The sequence below is a fragment of the Phalangium opilio genome, unplaced genomic scaffold (assembly GCF_054372755.1).
Source record: "Phalangium opilio isolate 3A_F unplaced genomic scaffold, DU_Popi_V2 ptg000031l_1, whole genome shotgun sequence".
Lineage (NCBI taxonomy): Eukaryota > Metazoa > Arthropoda > Arachnida > Opiliones > Phalangiidae > Phalangium > Phalangium opilio.
This window is the reverse complement of record NW_028324158.1, coordinates 11,928,248-11,946,637: the sequence shown is the minus strand read 5'-3', so window position 1 is coordinate 11,946,637 and position 18,390 is coordinate 11,928,248. Positions and strand designations below refer to the sequence as shown.

The 18,390-nt window shown below is 36.6% G+C and overlaps 1 protein-coding gene across 9 annotated transcripts in view; it reads right to left on the bottom strand.

The window, feature by feature from the left end:
- Positions 1-619: 619 nt before the first annotated feature.
- Positions 620-18,390, bottom strand: part of LOC149690648 (glutamate receptor 1-like) — an 83,480-nt gene continuing 65,709 nt past the window's right edge. For 3 of the 9 annotated variants that reach the window (XM_089870216.1, XM_089870217.1, XM_089870210.1), the window contains 12 exons: positions 10,694-10,941; positions 10,381-10,545; positions 10,110-10,310; positions 9,824-10,042; positions 9,536-9,751; positions 9,053-9,408; positions 5,157-5,355; positions 4,806-5,050; positions 4,627-4,735; positions 4,420-4,557; positions 4,218-4,292; positions 620-3,366 (listed from right to left, as the gene is read on the bottom strand). In XM_089870216.1, coding sequence (XP_089726342.1) covers positions 3,286-3,366; positions 4,218-4,292; positions 4,420-4,557; positions 4,627-4,735; positions 4,806-5,050; positions 5,157-5,355; positions 9,053-9,408; positions 9,536-9,751; positions 9,824-10,042; positions 10,110-10,310; positions 10,381-10,545; positions 10,694-10,941 — 2,252 coding nt within the window. In that variant the 3' untranslated portion in view covers positions 620-3,285. Of the gene's footprint in view, positions 3,459-3,494; positions 4,002-4,193; positions 4,293-4,419; positions 4,558-4,626; positions 4,736-4,805; positions 5,051-5,156; positions 5,356-9,052; positions 9,409-9,535; positions 9,752-9,823; positions 10,043-10,109; positions 10,311-10,380; positions 10,546-10,693; positions 10,942-18,390 lie in introns of those variants that run through there. The other 6 variants (XR_016383776.1, XM_089870215.1, XM_089870213.1 and 3 more) reach the window with 6 other exon arrangements.

Sequence of the window (18,390 nt, the reverse complement as noted above, 5' to 3'; positions counted from 1 at the left end):
GTACGGTTACTAGATAAGATGGCTGATGCCTAAAAACAAATGTAGGAACCATCAAAAAGCAAATATGTTTGGCTAGGCCTAAAGATAAGGGGGATACAGCAAAAGGTGTGTTTTCATGAAAACCTAGCTTGTTATTTGTCAAAATGTTGGTAAGAAGCAATGAACTTCCGGTGAGGAAGAGTTATTAGATATAAACGCCACGCCAAGGCCTAACATGAAATATTTTAGTTGGGAAAAAATAAAACCCATCAATAAGGTCCAGTTCAAATCAAATGGATAACCAATTGCCGTTTTCACATCATAATACTTTTTTATAATTTTAAATTTAAATTTAAATTAACTTAATATTTAAATAATAATACGACTTACCTTTATGGACTTTAATACGTCGATCCAACATTTTTCTGGAAATCTTTAAGACACGGTCTGCAAATCCAGGTCAATTATTATAAATTATTATCTTTTGAACAACTAATCATTTTCAATCTGCGCATATTTTCAATTTTAAGTCTTACCAAATACGTTTCTAACGTTTGTTCTTCGAAATTAGATCCAATATAGTTGTAGTTTTAATTTTATAAACAAACAAATATTTGTTACCTATAATGAGAGACGAAAGGTTTATCAATAATTTTTAATTTGGACATCTTAATTGGATTCTTTTTTTTTTCTTCCCTAAATAGTGTACTGTACAAAAAAGGTTTTTAATTGTGGTTAATGTCGGAGGGATTATTTCTTACATTATCAGGTTGATTAATATTTAATTTGATCTGTATGGCTCGATTAGTTAACTTAATCAAGAGGAAATGAATTAATAGTTAATTTTTTTTGGGGTTGGAAAACAATCAAACAGATAACATCGTATTAAGAGGTTATTTACAGAAAGTTAATTAGTAATTTGTTAGTAATTAAGAAACATGGGAATTAGGGAGCGTTAATTTGAGCTTTTCATGTCCATTTCATTTTTTTTATATAATAATTAGTAAGGCCTAAAAACACTTCTCAAATTGATAATTACATCATAAAAGCTGATGTTTCAATATTATTTTTTTTTATGATTTTCGAGCCAAGATTAATAATTGAAGGTCATAATAAGGTTAATTAATTAAGGTCAATAAATTGTTTTTTAGATACTGATTCGGAAAAGCTCATTTAGAGCTTCAAAATGAGACCAACAACGTCAAAATCGGATCGTAAATAAGAAAGATATCGTTAAGAACCTTTTCAGCCAATCAAGAAGCCACAGGAAATGACGTAAACAAAATTTATAACATTGTTATTTATGAACCGATTTTGAAGTAATTGACATAAATTTAAAGGTCTAATTTAGATGAATTCAAATCTGTATCTCTCAATGTATTCTCAATGATTTTTTCCTATAAAGCCAATTTGTTCATAACTATATATATATATAGACTTTTGTACAGTATTTGTATATATATTTATACACAAAAAGATTGTAATATAACTGTACAAATCTTTTCCCCGAACTACATGTACATCTTTTTTATATATTCTGTACAAATTCTTAAACACCGTTTTTGCTCCGTTTTATTTATGTTAGTTAATATAATTTTTTTTTTCGCCTGAATATTGGAACCCGTCCTGTATTTGCTCATATGTGCGATTAGTTTTGAGTTATTCATTCGTTAATCGGCGAAGGCCGAGTATTTAGTTATTTTTTCTTTTAAATAGAATATTTGGTTTTTTTAGTCACAAGTACGTCTAGCTAAACCTCGCTTATAATTTTAATTTTATTTACACTAAAAAGTGTTTTTTATTTGTATTGAAATAACGTTTTGAATAATTAAAAACTTAAAATTAATTAAGTAATAGCAATTAACATTAGAAATATTTTACATTAATTAAATAATTAATACAAGTTAACGTCTCAGACCCCAAACAGCCGTGTTGACGTCACGTTAGTATTTTTAAATATTATTACATATCTTCGCAAAGCTCAATTCCCATATACTTAAGTATGCAAATATATTTATTACACCATATACCATCCATCCCTTATTCGCGAATATCGACGTAATTTTAAACGTTAATTGCTACTACTCTTTAATTAAAATTAAGTTTTCAAAACGTTAATTCATTTAAAATTCACCATAATTAATTTTTAATGATCGAAATCTAAGCCTAAAATTTTATTTATTTATTTATTTATTTTTCTCAAATTTGTTTTGGTTTTTCTAAATTGTAATTAAATGGGTAAATATTTACCCGGAAATTTGTTTTGTTATGATATGTGGTCAACGTAAACCGTTCATCTGAGCACCATTCTATCAGCACATTTGTTTGTTTGTTTGTTTATTTAATTTGTTTATGGATAGAGAAATTTTTAAATTTAAAATATTTGAGAAACTTAAATTATTTTCTTTTATTTTTTTTTGGTTTTAATTATCTTTTAAATCTTAAATCACGATCCTAAAAATTTTTTAAATTTTAAACACGCGGAAATTCTCAACAAGCTAAATTTTCAAATTCAAATTTTTATGGAAGACTAATTAGCCAATATTAATTAATTCCTTCGTATATTAATTGCGGTTAGAGATTATTTTATTAATTAAATCCTAATTGATTTTAGGATTTAAATTCGTACGTTACGTTACGTTAGGGTGAATTTTCATTTCTTCAACTAGTATTTATTAGGTTTTCTTATAAAATTTTTGTTTTATAACGGGTGCCTTCCGTACCCTCCAAAAATTACTTACAAGGGTCTTTGAATAGCAGGTTAAACCGCTTCTATTGGTTCATTTTAAAAGTAAGAATGTACGCGCATGCTCAGAAGGTGGATCGTATAGTGACCTTGAAAACCATAACTCAAAAAGAAGGTACTTGGGTTGTTTAGGCTTAAAGAGTTTAACTTGAAATTCAAAGACGGTAGACACCAAAAGATGTCGTATTGATCAACTTGCCTGGCTATATTTTTGTTTAATAAGAATTTCTATATAACAGACTACTTACTTTGGCACACGGTATGTATTTTTGTTTGTTTCGTTATTTTGTACAAATAGAAATCCGCCGATGAAATATCCGCGTATTTTAAAAATCGTCCAATGAGAGCGCGGGAAAACACCGCCACCATCAAGATGATGAGCCTAACCCGCAACTTCAAGGTCGTGGAAGAAGATTTTTCGTCCCCCCGCCTTAATTCCCTGGTCCTGGGGAGAATTTAGCACGAGACGGAGCCGAGGCTTAGCGTTTTTAGCGGGGCAAGAGGCTCAGCTCGGGCATTGATCTCCCCCTGGAGTCGGGCCAATCAGTGGAGGGCCGCTGTCATACTTGCGTGTGGGTGTTCGTAGGAACGGGTTCCGATAGGCCATCAACAGTGATCATGTGCGCTGCCGGTGCGTAGAACTAGGCGGGTAAAAGAAAATGCACATTCCAAAATGACCCCCGACGTTGCGGAACTGCGGACAGTGCCAAACGTTTTCCTAACACACCAGTGGCTAACGGAATGAGACAAATGGCACCTACTTCTACTACAAATAAGCTTCTACTAAACTCGCGACCACCCGAAGTCGCGGATTATACCAATTAGGGCCGGTACGGATTGGTCTCAAGGTCATTGGGGTCAATAATAGAGAAACAGGTACATCTGGGCGGGCTCAGTAGTGCCAGGAGGGTTTACGTTGCTGTAGAAAAAGGCTTAAGCAACTTCTGAAGTCAACAAATTGGTCTACTACAACGCGACCAACTTACGACTTCACATCTTACTTAACCCTTTAAGGAATTACGACGTACTGGTACAGGAGGGTCCATGAGTTTACCTCGTAGGACATGCCAACTAAGACCACTAATACTTGGACATAGTTAAAATTGGATTCATTTACGTGTGGGAAGTGTGAGAACGCTCAATGGATGTCAGAAGTTGTGAAAAAGTATGGATAGTGTGGTGTGGTTTGTATTGTTTGTTTTTGCACTGACGTACGAACGAAAGCCACACGTCACTCAAGAGCCAGGCAAAAATTAGAACGATCATGCACGTCGTCCTACTTTCACGAACGCAAAAATAGAAACATAAAACCAATCGGGGGTCAAGGGGTCAAAAAAGGTGAGGGTCGGTGTTATTGGGTTAGATCGTGGAAAGGGAAAAAAGAGTTGGACGAATCAAAAAAGAAGAGAGAGGGGACAAAAGGGTCAAAAAATTGAAAAGAAATAAAATTTCCAACAGAAATGTGTACCACTTAAACAGAGCCAGTCCGTACCCTTCCACGTTCGCCTTCTGGACATCCCGTAAAGGACATCCTCATCTTCGCCTTCATCGCGTCATACAGGGTCAGCTGAAACGACAGAGTTCAAGAGGACTTAAATATTAGGCTTAAGAATTTACCAAGTTTCCCTCTTTAGCGTTAAGACTAAGCCTAATTCTCCTCGTGATTAGGGTAAAGAAGCTAAGCCTAAACTTACCTTGGATCTTGAGGCTTCCGCCCGCGCTTTTAAGCAAAATTCTAATAATGCGACTATCATGGATAAAACTAATCCACCAATCAAAATGTAGAAGCATCCAGCGACGTTACTAAGATTCAGCTCCGTATGAGGAGTCTCCTAAAATACGAGAAAACGTTAGGCCTATCCAAAAATAGGCCTAATCGTGCTCGTCGATGTGGGACGAACCTTGCTATCACCCGATTTACACTCGCTCCTGTCATACCACCATTTATTTTCTAATCGTGCTAAATCACCTTTTTCTTTCATCGACAGAACAGCTAAGTTTAAGGGCTCTCTGCAAAGCAGGCGAAACCTAGGCTTAGGAAATGATTAAATGGATGACCTTTTGACCTTGATTTAGGTACCTTAAAGTGGAACCTAATGGCGTTGCCACCCCGTAACCTTTCGCGTCGAGATTTCGTCCAACTTTCATGGTATCGCAAGGCTGTCTTTCATTTATATAATCGTTTTTGGTCGATTCTATAAGAAAGGCATACTTCCCTTTGGACTCGCGGACTCTGTTAATGCCTTCTTCGTAAGAAGAGACAAAAACGTGAGACTTGGAATTCATAAACTCCCACATTCTGGCGTAAACGGCGATTCTCGAACGCTAAAAAAACAAACACCAGCCACAAACAAACAGATTCATCTCGTTTCTTCAAACATGCAAGACAGTATCGAATCAGTTTAGTTAGGACATAGACGTTTTATCTTACCCTGAAGAATTCTTGCGTCGAGGAGTGTAGTAATGTGCCGTATTCAACCTCAGTTTGTTTGGCCAGGTCATCAGCCGAATTTATGGGTGCTACCATTCTCTCGACCGTCAGAAAAGCGGCCAAGTTGGCAGTGTACGAAGATATGATGATTAAAGTGAAAAACCACCATACGCTACCCACGATTCGTCCAGCGAATGACCTACGTTTCATTGGCGTTCGACAAAAATACTCGTAATCAAATAATAATGAATAAAAATGAAAGTTAAGCCTATTTCTTTTTTTTTCTTCAATAAAACATATTTTTGAAGCAAATATCTCGTCGGGTCAGACTGGGTTTTTACGTTTCAACAACCCACAAAATGGCGGTTTTACGAATTTTCCTCGACCACCTTAGGCCATCCAGGGCGCGTCACCAAGTAACAGAGGCGTGACCTATACCCCTAAGTAGGCCATACATAAAATATCCCTTCAAAACCATGGGTGGAGTAATGTGTTGTAGACATTAAACAGTTGTGGATAAAGGTTACGGGTTTTTGAGTGTTTTGTGTGACGGTTGAAATGTGTGTGCCTAAAATTACGTGTTTCTGTGTAAATTTTGTTTCGTGGTACTTATCAATGACGCGGGGATATTATACCTCATATAATGGACTTCTGGTAATAATTTATATCCCAAAACGTCAGTTTTATCTCTCATTACTTATGTCTAACGCCCATTTTGGCGAATTTTCCCCGCCAAATTCTTACAGATCTAAGCCTAATCTGAGCTAATCAATTCATCCAATCAGAGCGGAGATTTCAGGAGCCGCGCATATAATGATACAACTTCCTGTCATCGGTATTAAAACGCGCTGTTTTTAAAAAATAATCGATTTTTAAATACTTTCGTGGCTGTTAAAAATCTTAAATCTAATCATTAATATTAAATTTAAACCTTAGCGTACGATACTCAACTATATTCCCTTAGCACTAACTAAATTAAAATGCTGGAAAATCTTAATTAAGCCTAGTTTAATCGCTTCTCTTTTATACCACTAGAGAATGCTGAATACCTTACTAATCAATAATTTGGCCCGAAAATGTACGAGAGTCCCTAGCTAAGCCTTTTTGTAAGAAAAAAGAAAAAAAAATCAATGATTTGGAACAAACTTTGTTATAGCACAAAAAATCTCCTATCCTCTGACGTTGTACCCTAGATTTAATGATCCATTACTTATCGGTAAGCCTAAACAAGGAGATTTATCACAAAAATGGATATGGGGAGGGTGGTTATTTTTTTGTTAAAGATCAAAACCATGTGAGTGTGATAGTTTGAAAAAACATGGAGAGAGAGAGTGTCGGTGTGATGTGGTTGGTAATTACTCAATGGGGTTGAAAATCGGGTTGTGTGTTGAGTGGTGCATTGGGTTCGAAGCCTCTGGCAACCCTGCATGGCCTTTGGTGGTTTACGTACTTGGATTTTTAAAACGTAGAAGAGATTTTTGGGGTTTTTTTGAGAAAATAGGCGAAATTTTGCTCGTAACTTAAAGAATGGTGACAAAATATTTTTTTAGTGGGTAAATAGGTGAAGGTATGTAATGATGTCATAATCCATTGAGGTTACTCCGAAACTTGTTTAAAACGCAGTCTTGAAAGGGATATAGTTTTATAAGCTTCTCTATGAAATTTAGATTCCTTCAAAGATTGTTAATTATTATATATTGGAAAAAAAACTTTTCATACATCAATGGAGTCTTTAAAATAATAAAACCTAACCATTTGTAAAAAAAATGCTATAACTTTTAATATCTGTCAATTCAACTGAACAATAATGTGTCACCATCACTTTAAGCTCTTAATTCCTTTTTTAATAATTCTAATTCATATTAATTATTCAATTCTAAATCTACTACGTAAAATATTTAATTATCTAATAAAGGAGATATATTATCGAAACTTGCTTCAAAAATATGTATAAATTTTCCTTTGGTATTTAAAACTATAGTTTTTTTGGAGCCACAACATTTAGATGTACAGCTATGCGGGTAAAAATAGACCAAAAAAAAAAATAAGCCGTAAAACGTGAAATTGTTTAAAACCAAGCGGCGAGATAGATACATTCATTCAGCTTCTGGGTATTTAATTTGTGTTCTATACTAAAACATTGAATTAGTAGACGGTTTAATTATAATTGAACTATTCTACTTTTTCCGTAGGTAATTAACACTAATTAGTTCTAGAGAGTAAAACTATTCTAAGCCAAAATGGTGAAATTAGTGCTAGGCGCTATTATTTTTTGACCTAAAAAAAATGGCGGCGATGAAGCTAAGCTACTACAATCGCCATTGCATTTTGTTTATCATGCATAAAAATATCATCTAATAAAACTACTTTTTCGAGCAATTTTTTTTCTATTCATAAAATATTTTTTTTGTTTAGTTTCATGCGGGTTTTTTAACAATTATAATAAAATGCTTAAGCTGCAGCCGGCGCTAAAAAGCGTGTTAATTATTCTTTTTTTTTAAATTTATAATATTTTAATTAATATATTTCCTTAATTAATATTCGTTAGTGGCCGGGATTCGAACCCAACACATGCACTGGAATGGTTTTTTTAAAAAACGCCTGCGCTGCAAGTTTGTTAAACGTAATATACTGGCTTCGCAACCAATGAAATATCTAGATTAGAGAGACCAAGACGTGACTATTGACCCCCCCCAAACAAAATAGGAGTCCATGACGTAATATTAATTACGTAACGTATTAGTTTCTCTAAAAGTTTAAGCCTAATTATAATTAAACCCAATATAAATAAATGAAATATTATTACGAAGCCAGTATTTTCATCAGTTCGTTTTTGACCTAACAGTGCCATATGGTTTAATAGAGAAATAATTACGCGTACGATATTATTTTCGTGTCGAAACGTTAGTACTACGTTCTTTTCATGCATGATTAATAATTAATAGATAGGCATACGAGTAACCTTTGTAAAGAGAACGAAATAGATACACTACTCCACCGCAGAGGGGCGCTGTTCGCAGCTCCCTCATTCAAAAGTACATTCCCTTATGTTAATCTTTCTCAAATTTTGTTTTCCGAGCTGGCAGCATTGCTCATTTTAACCTCTTGTCGATGACCTACGCAGATTGTAGAGTTAGCGCAAAACAAACTTGACGAATATCAACTTAACAAGTTGACCGTCCATACTCAATGGCGCTCAGACCATTTGAAGATTCTCGGGACCAAGGCCCTAGTCTAACTAATGTTTGTTTCGCAGGACTTGAACTTATCAATACAGTTAAGCCTAACTTTCGCAACTTTTCTTACCTCAAAGCTAAGCCTAATTTTCGCAACTATTCTTACCTCAAAGCTAAGCCTAATTTTCGCAACTATTCTTACCTCAAAGCTAAGCCTAATTTTCGCAACTATTCTTACCTCAAAGCTAAGCCTAAGTTCCGCAATTATTCTTACCTCAAAGCTAAGCCTAAGTTCCGCAATTATTCTTACCTCAAAGCTAAGCCTAAGTTCCGCAATTATTCTTACCTCAAAGCTAAGCCTAAGTTCCGCAATTATTCTTACCTCAAAGCTAAGCCTAAGTTCCGCAACCATCCTTACCTCTTAGCTAAGACTAAGTTCCGCAATTATTCTTACCTCAAAGCTAAGCCTAAGTTCCGCAACCATCCTTACCTCAAAGCTAAGCCTAACTTCCGCAACCATCCTTACCTCAAAGCTAAGCCTAACTTCCGCAACCATCCTTACCTCTTAGCTAAGACTAATCATCTTAGGTTAAACTTTGCGAAATGCGTAAGCAGAATGCTTTTGAATGAGGGAAGTGTTTTTGAGATTCGAGAGAGAGTGTTAATATTGAGATTGAGACAGAGAGAGAGAGAGAAGGTAGAGAGGGGAGGTTTGGCTACCTGGGGCAAACGTCACATCCCTGTTGCATGAAGGCGCCGAGCGAAAACCAAAGGCTGTTGTAGAGCGAAAAGTCGTTGGAGACGGAGGGTCCCATGAAACCTTCCTCGAAGCGCCATTCGTTGGGTGAGAAGCGGCTGACCAAGAAGAGGACGACTGAAACGCCCACGTAGGCGAACGTTATACACATCCAAATTTCTTTGGACAGAGGGTTCATGAAGGAAAAAACTCCCGGTTTCTTCTTGATGGGTTTCTTGATCATTATACTGATACCCAGTGACATAAATGGCTTCGTAAAATCTATCACTCGTTCCCGAGCTGAAGTTATCGTTAATGGAGCTATCGCCATGTCTGCCTCCTATACATTACGACAAGAAACAAATAATGCATACGCAAAACAAACAATTAAACCATTAAGTATCTTCTACAAGAAAAACCCCTAAACCATGTCCAACTCGTTTTTATAGATTGTATAAAAAAGTGACCTTTCTAATAAGCTCCCCAACCATGCCGTTCCATCCAGCCTCCGATCCCGGATTGGGACCACCATACTTTTGATCTTTGACTAATTGCAAAGTGTAATTAATGCCTAACGTATTGGCAATTAAATCGGCCAGATCTTTGCAGTAACCCTCGAAGACATCGTTCCCCGTTAATATTTCGCCTTTGTCAGCTTTCTTCAACATCAGATAGGGCTCTTCCTGTAATTGGAATTAAAAACTAGGCTTACCAACCGTGTTAGGGACAAAGGCTTAATGTATAAAGATACTTACAAGAATACTGGTAACGATGTAAGTTCGATTCTCCAGACCGGTGTCTTGATAAATGCGACGGTAGCTAGGAAAGTTCATTTCTAGACCGTGCACGTCAGACCATTGCGCGATTTTGACCATCTCGCTGTTAGTGGTCATTTCGACGATGTCCAGAGAATAGTTCTTCCGACATCCAAACTCGTCAAAGGTTATGTTGCCGGTTAAACCAGAAATTTCAGTCTACAGTCAAAGAATAACAATTAAGGATACGCAAAACATAATAGGTTTCAAAAAGGTCAAGGCCTACCTTCTTTAGGTATCTCGCTATCTTTTCACCGTGTTCCCAGGTGGTGATGGGACTTTTCTTACAGTCTATACCCTTAGTACCGTTGTTGTAAACTTCCCCTCTTCTGAAGTTGTTTCGAAATATATCGGGTTTCTTTTTGAGCAAGCGGCTGTAGGCGTCTAACAGAACTTTGGTCGAGTCATACATCAAGGCCGCTTCGGCCTATTAATAGGTCAAAGAAAAAACAGCCCATTGTACTAGAAACAATTATTATTTCGAATTTAAATTTTACCGAGATGTATTTAGTTCCGGCACCAGGCCATCGATAGGGGTCTAGATGTCTCCAAATGCTTATAAACTGTCTGAATTCTTGCCCTGTATGTTGAAGAATCCTGAAACCAGTCACATTTAAGGCACCAAACTCCAAGACTTGAGAATGCCAGTACTCGTCCATAACCTCCAGCGTAAATGGAAAGGAAACAATTGAACATAGTTGATTAATCAAGTACTTGTAATTCAAGGACCGATATGGATGTTGAACACTATCGGTCCTTGGAGCGTGAACTTTGTTTATAGGGGTAGATATTGGCGTACGGTGAACTTACTAAGTTGGTCAGAAGATAGTGATAAGTTCTGCGTCCTAAATTGATGTCTCGAACATGTTCGATGATCAAGTTTCTAGCAGTACCCGCGTTGCAATCGAGCACGATGTATTTGTGCCCTTCACGGTCTCTGGCTTCCAAAGTACGGATGAATTCGTGGGCGTCCGTAGCGTTCTCTACGCGCTTAACGATGCCGATACGTAAACCGTACGCGCCTCCCATATGGAAAAGTTGTTGCAATTTCTGAAGGCCTGTTCAATAAAAACAAACCAACCAAAACAATAAATTTAATTAGAGAATTTGCATTTCAATTTCATTATAGTTCGAGATATAACAGAGGTGTATCATATTATACCAGGGATAGATTTAATTTTAGAAGTAGGAATGGAGAACGGTTAGTATTTACTTCAGTCCGACTCATAGCCCAGTATAGAGCCCCCTCCCTCCAACACATAACGTAAAGTTTAAATTATCTTATTGGCTGCTCACTTAAACTACGTTGTGATGACGTTGCTGATGGGGACGGTGAAAAATACGTAATTCCATTTTACCTCTGTCACTATGACCCTCCTCTTCTTTCATACCCCCTCGGGACTTAGACGCGCGCCCAGATTACTCTGTTCTCCATTCCTACTTCTAAAATTACATCTATCCCTGGTTCGAGGTATATCAGAGGTGTATGATATTATACCAAAATACATCGAAATAAATCTCTAAATATTCACGATCAATATGAACAAATTCATAATCATAACGCTACAGGACATTTTAAATAAAAGACCAGTTATTTATGAGGCAATACGTCTCAAGATTTGTCATTAAATAAATCAATCGGGTTGGAAATTTTAATTAATTAAAATGAGTATGTGGAAGAGTGTAAAGTGTGCGTAAGCAAAGTTAATTTAATATTATAATCAATAAATACATAGATAGTTTAATTACATCCTTAGAAAATTGGGTGTCCCTAACTGCGTATGATGACACGTTCGCTGGTCATATCGATTCGGAACGGAAATTCAATAACCATGTTTATGGGCAAATCGATACGTAATTAGCGAAAACCAAGCAGCCTTGATTAGCCACTGATATTAGTGTATAGCCTTTACTTATAATACTACGTATTGGCAGCGTGTGGTTACAAAGCCAATAAGGTGCCAGTAGCTTCGATGTTACTCGAAACTATAGCCTAATCACGCCATAGATAAGCGTACATATTCGGAGTGTTTGAATATATACAAACTTAAGCCGGAAATTTGAATATATATCTATCTAGTTCAATCGGTGTAAGGGAATTCATATGTATTATATTAGCATATTGGAATGCACTTTTACCCCCGGTTTCATATAAGGTGTTAATGAACTATAGTTCAATGTAATATTTAATAGTTTGGTGAAATAGGGAATAGTAAAATACTAGAGTAGTTATACGTTATTTTTAAAAAAAAAGACGTTTTGGCGGGAAAATATCCAATTTCTCAAGTTTGGCGCCAATAAAAACGTTTCGGCGGGAAAATGTAATATTATTAATTTTGCCCCTATCGCTCAGCTTTCCCGCGAACTTTAGTGTATTGCGGGTTAAACATTTTTACAGGCGCTCGTAGACAATACATGGGAAGCAAAACCCCTAGATGTAGGCTTCCCCATAAAGTCCTAAATTAATTTCTCAGTCTCTCAATGAGTTTCAAAAGACATCTGTAAGCATCGGGAACTTTATTTTTAAACCCCCTTTAATTTAAAACTCCTAAATCCATTGAAAATCAGACTACAAAATCCCAAATTTTCTTTCCAGTGCCCCAAATTAGGTAGAAAATGACCAACAAATGTTGGGTGCAATGGACTAAAGTAAGTATAAGATGGTCCTAAAGTGTCCCGAAGTAATTTCTTACGAATAAAACGGTTAGTGGGGTGTCTAAATGAAGGGGGAAAGTCCCCCCTCTCTTACGGAAGGAGTGTTGGTACCGAGTCCGTTTCGATTACTTAAGGTAATCACGTGGAAAACCTAATTAGACGGAATAGCTAGCGCAACCCTGGCATGCACCGTTGGGAGAAAGGTTCTCCCGGTCTATGCAAATCAAGGAGGCGACTCGTGTAAGCTCGTATGGCTTTGTACACAGTCTTGACGTCGTCTCTTATAGGTTCATCCGGCCGAAGGGATTTTCGGAACACAGCCATTAAAGTTCCAAATTGGATTTTAACGTTTTAGACGTAAAGGTTTTGAGCACTATAATATATACGAGAGGAAAATGGCTGGAAAGTCGGGAGTTTTACCGCATGGTACAACCTCACAAACTCTTATTTTATATTGAAATTATTAGAATTGCTTCTTCGAGATAAGCAAGTGGTAATAACGTATTTTTAAGACGTGCCATGTGGAGTTAGAAACTTACAATCAACGTTACAGGATGGGTATCTACTTCTGTTTCGTCTGAATACTTTGAAAGAACAACCCTTGGGACAATCTTCAATATTGTCCAGGTCCTTAGAGAGACTGTAAAGACGTCACAGGCACCACGTGACGCGAAGATGCAAAGACATCATATGCAATAGGAACGAAAACCTTTGTCCTTTTTTTTCCGCGAGATTGCAGTGCCAATTCCCCAAGTGGTAATTTACGAAATAAAACGAACTAAGTTTCTTTGAACCAAGCCTTTTCTCAGTCACGTGCCAGTGACGCATTTCGAAAAGTTTTTATCCATCCGCTGATGCCTTCGTTTCAGTTCATTTAAGTCAACAACCGACTTTGGAACGCGATTGTTTACCATTATCACCCGCTCGCCTCTAAATTCCATACCTTAATATTTGTAAACGTTAAATGTTTCGTGAACTTAAAACTAGGGCCAATCTTACTTCTAATCAATTAATACCTGACTCCCGTAACAAAGATAAACAAGTACCTTTCATAGTATATTTAGCGCTGTCAAGTAACAACGTTGACGTGTAACGAATCTCCCCAGCCGTAACAGAGAATGGCATAGAATATTTCCTATTAATCATTAACCCCCTTCCTGTATGGTGCGTTGGTCTATTCTAGGCCTAACTTGAGTCACGTATTCCGGTAATGTTTTGGCGGGAAACACTCGAATGATCACGTATTATAAGACGCGCCAGCTCTCGAGGTTAGCGCGTCCAAAATTTCGCGGAAAATGTTTGCGCACGTGTGACTGACTTACTTTCAGGTAATAAGCGCGAGAACTAACTTTGGATTTGGCGGGAGAACTTTGATTTCAGTTGTAAATAAGAATCGTGTTCGGGGACGGTTTTATTGTAATTAAAGTGTTGTAATTTAAACAAGTGTCACTCCCCAAATTGCTATAGCGCTGCAGGCGCAGTTAAATATTTATGGAATTTATAAATATAGAAGAAAAGTGGTTATATTTAATAGTTTATAGGCCTTTATCGATGCAAAAATGCTTTTACTTTGACATAAACGTAGACTATAGTCGAAGAAATGAAAAGATGTATTGATTTTTGATTTGGCATGAGTCGAAAACGTTGAGCGTGTGACACAAATATAGATATTTTATGGCGGGGGGGAAAGAACAATCGAAATTTTCTCATTTTTCTATATATTATTTTGTTTTCCCCTAAGATATTTTGATATTCAAACAAGCTTGAAGAAATCATCGAGGCGTTTTGTTTATTTTGAAAGAAGAATAAGAAAAAAACCGAGAATAAATATGATATATTCCATTTCTCCCGCGGAGATGAGATAAAAATTGCGGTATTACTTGAAAACGCAATGAAATTGTCAAGGGAAATAAATTCGAAATGTTTAGATGAGTTCTGAGAAGAAAGAACCTACTTAATTGTATTTACATTTGATAATTAATTTTAAGTGTGGCAGAGATTTATCAGATGAAGTGGCTGGAAGACTGTTACCTGACCGCATATTGAACCTAGCCTAAGCTTGCCTAAATCTAAATCCAACCCAACCCGAGCCCAAATCCAACCCAAGCTTAACACTACATGAATACTATATTGTATGAAATTGGAGTTAAAATATTTTTGAATTCAGTATAAAATGAAGTCTTTCTCTTTCCATTTGGTTGACTTAAAACCTTACTTCGGCTTGTGTTTAACGCTCATCCGAGTTTAAGGAGTGCCTGGTTAGGTAGTAGGAGCTTATTTCCTTTAATTAGAAGCGGTGTAGCTCGAGACTGTAAACAACCGCCGCGTGCTATAGTCCCGATTTTCTCTAGCCCTAACTCTTTCGTACAGTCGTACACGATTAATCCTAAGCCTCGGATCCCCTGTATATCGTAAAGGAAACTCAGAGGACTATCTCTGTTCTGTTCTGTTCTGTTCTGGATTATAAATTCTCTTTTAAGATTCAAACTAGGGATTTAAGGGAAGATTCGTATATATATTTGTTTATTTTGGTATAATATAACTCCGTTTTGAATTCTAAGTAATTAATGCGAATTTAACTACGCGTTTAAGGCATCCGAATTAAGTCGATTAGAAGGATTTAACTGGGGTTGTACGTTACGTTATGTTCGTTCCGGATGTGAGTGGGCTAAAAATGTACAAAACGTTTGACATAGTATTTAATTTAAAGAGAGTTTTAATTAGCAAAGTTTTAATGTATTACGTCTAAGTCTCAATCTTCAAAACATATTTACTAAAACTCTCGACTTTTCCTTGTGTTTAGGGGCCAATCAATGCTCTGTAACTAGAGCCCATGTTCTTTAACACATCCCACTCAGTATGACCGAAAGAACACATTGACCCTTTAATTTATAACAGACTTATCACAACCACCATAACATATCTAGGAGAGATTCATTAAAAACTATAATAAATACGTTCCATCTGGTTTTCCGAGCTAATGGATATTACGTAAAAATGCGCGCTTTGGTTATCACGTGCGGTAAGAAATGTAGAATATAATATCTTTCCCGCCAAATTTCAGTGGGGGTCTATCTTTCCCTGACGATCGATTTAAGGGTGAACGCGATTCTGGCAGTGTAACGCACTTTATGAAGCAGGGGGAGGGTTAAAGAGAGAGAGACCGCACCGTACCGAGATTCGTCTTAATCTAAAAGACGCGCGGTGTTGTCGTGGCTAGACCACCGAGCCTTCCTTCGTTTTTAAAAGATAGCATTTGAAATCGAGAAGGCTGGAACGTTCCCTTAGTCAAAGTACCGCTCTTTATCATCAAGAGGGCAAAGATATATCTCAATGGAAAAATATCTTTAGTTGGAAATATTTTGTTTCTCGAGCTCCTCGAGCTCACGTTCGACGTTGGTAACCAAAAGTGCCTTCTGCCCTTCATTAATTATTCATATTTATATTTTTAAAGGGAATATAACCTTATTGCTTCTAAAAAGATGTTCCCTTTAGGAAAGGGTTGATATTATTTACGCAGTATGTGGCAGTATCAATTGGAAATGTTTCTCACAAAATTTGGAGACGGTATCTTTCCCTTCATAAATGCTTGATTTCTAAACGTCTGGTTTTGAAACTAAACTGTTCTATGCAGAAAACTTTCGTATAAGGCGATGTTTCCTTTCTAAATAACGGTGTTTTTGACTTCAAAACCAAGAGAAAGCGTTGTAAATAATTTCATACAAATATTTATCATTACTTTCAAATAAAATTGAGTGGAATTAACCATTAGTAAATAAACAATCATACAAATTGGGAGTTAGTACATTTTAAACCTAACGTTACATTACATTATATCGGGAAGCCCAAGAGCACGAGATGAAGATGAAGTGGAGAGAATGATAGAAGCCAAGGCTTAGCTAAGCGACTTCCCTTCCCTCTTTCTTGATTCATCCCCTCTTTTCCCCAACATACACACACAGCTAGAAAAGATGGATACACTGTGGATAGTACATTGCTGCATCATTTGCAGCGAATTATCTTCGGGCACGGAGGAAGGATGCGTCGGGATGAAGGGAAGAGGTCGAATTTTCTATCTTCCAAGCCATGTACCATTTTCTCCCCCTTAAGTAAAAATCAGAGGTGTAAGCTTACAAGAGCCCACCCCAGAAACCCAGGAAGGGAGCTAAGGGGAGGGAGAGAGAGCGAAAAAAAGCTAAAAAATATTGAGCAGGGTGAAATAGCCCCAACGTAAATGGGCAAAAAGTGGTATACTAAAGGCGAGCAAGTGTTAAAGATTACAATTGGTGACTTAAATATTATGACTGGAATATATACAGCTAAGAGGAAGCAGTGTGGTCCCATGCAGGTTAAATTCTACCCAATAGACACAACAACGATTCTTTGCTGGTCATCTTGAATTACAAAGTCCACGATTTAATGAAGTAATTCTTTTATTGAACCGTTGTCTCTCTTTGTACCTTGAAATTTTTAACCGTGTAACTTCCTGTATTGACCTTCTTTTGAATTGGACATAATCACGTGTAGGTCCGAATGTGGGAAAGTATGGGGTTGGTGGTAAAGAGAATATTATCTCTCTTGTCAGACATAGAGTGTTAACAAAGAGGACGAGCGCGGGCAGAGGCTTAGGATCGTCCTCGTATTTCGGCGAACAAAAAAGAGAGAGCGAGCGAGGAGATGCATGCATAGAGGGAAAAAGAGCAAAAAGGAGTTTTCACGGGGTGGCAAGCAAATTTAATGGGCAACAGAAACTAGCTTTTTTTTAGTAAGAGGATCCCCCATGGTTCCTTTCTTTTTCTTATTTTTTATCTCGACATGTTCGTCTATTCAAGGAGAAGAAATGACTACGCTTCGTTTAAAGGTAAAGTTTCAAGGGAAGCGACTTAAATATCTGTTATTTAAGCATTAATTACAACTGTCACGCGTGGCTTCGACCTTTCGTGCTTAATTCATACCTTACTTATGAATTTCTAATTAAGCTTTTCGCTCAATTCTGCTCTAAATCTTCAAAAACACGAGTCTATCTTCAATTATTTATCTTTATACACTTGCCCTTTGTATTATTAGAAAGCAATGTAGAGATGTAAGGGGAAGATGGAACACAAGGTAAACGGTGGCTTAGATAATCCTCCAGTGTAGGTTAGTACACGTTGCTTCAAATTAGTTTAACTAAACAATCCCGTATGTAAATGAGAGAGAGGGAAAGAGGGGAGGGGAAAGGAATAGAATAAAGAATGCGTATGAATCGAAGCGGAATTTATTTGACTTTAAATATCTTTTTGGAATTTTTTTTATTTTATTCTTTCCTTCCTCTTAAGTTTTCTTTTTTGTTCGAAAGACTTCGTTTTAGGTTTCATTGTGTTTTGGTTTTTAAATGGAGCGAACTATTAACGCGGGGTCTTTAAATTTATTTAAACGGTTTCGCATTGGTTTTTCTCTCTTTTTAGGGCAGTATTTTTAAATGGTCTTTCAAAATAAAGAAGAAAAATTAAAGTGAGGACCTTTTTCTTTAAGAAAATATTTAGAATAAAACATAATTAACTGCTCTCCTGAGGAAAAAGAACACGTGGAATGAAACCCTTAAGCCTACGTTTTTCAAACTTGAAATTTAGGCTTAGGAAGTTTGTACCTATTTTGTCCTCGTGCGAGTTCATCTTAAGCCTAATTTTCCAAACATTTCAAATTTAGGCTTAGCATGTTTTGGGTCTACTTTTGCGGTCCAGCGAATTCACTATTAAGCCTAATTTTCCAATTTCGAATTTAGGCTTTTCTAACCCTTCTTTTAAAATATAACCTATTGTAATTAAACCAATGCCTCATTTAAAACTTTTCCCGTAATTGACAGTTTCTTA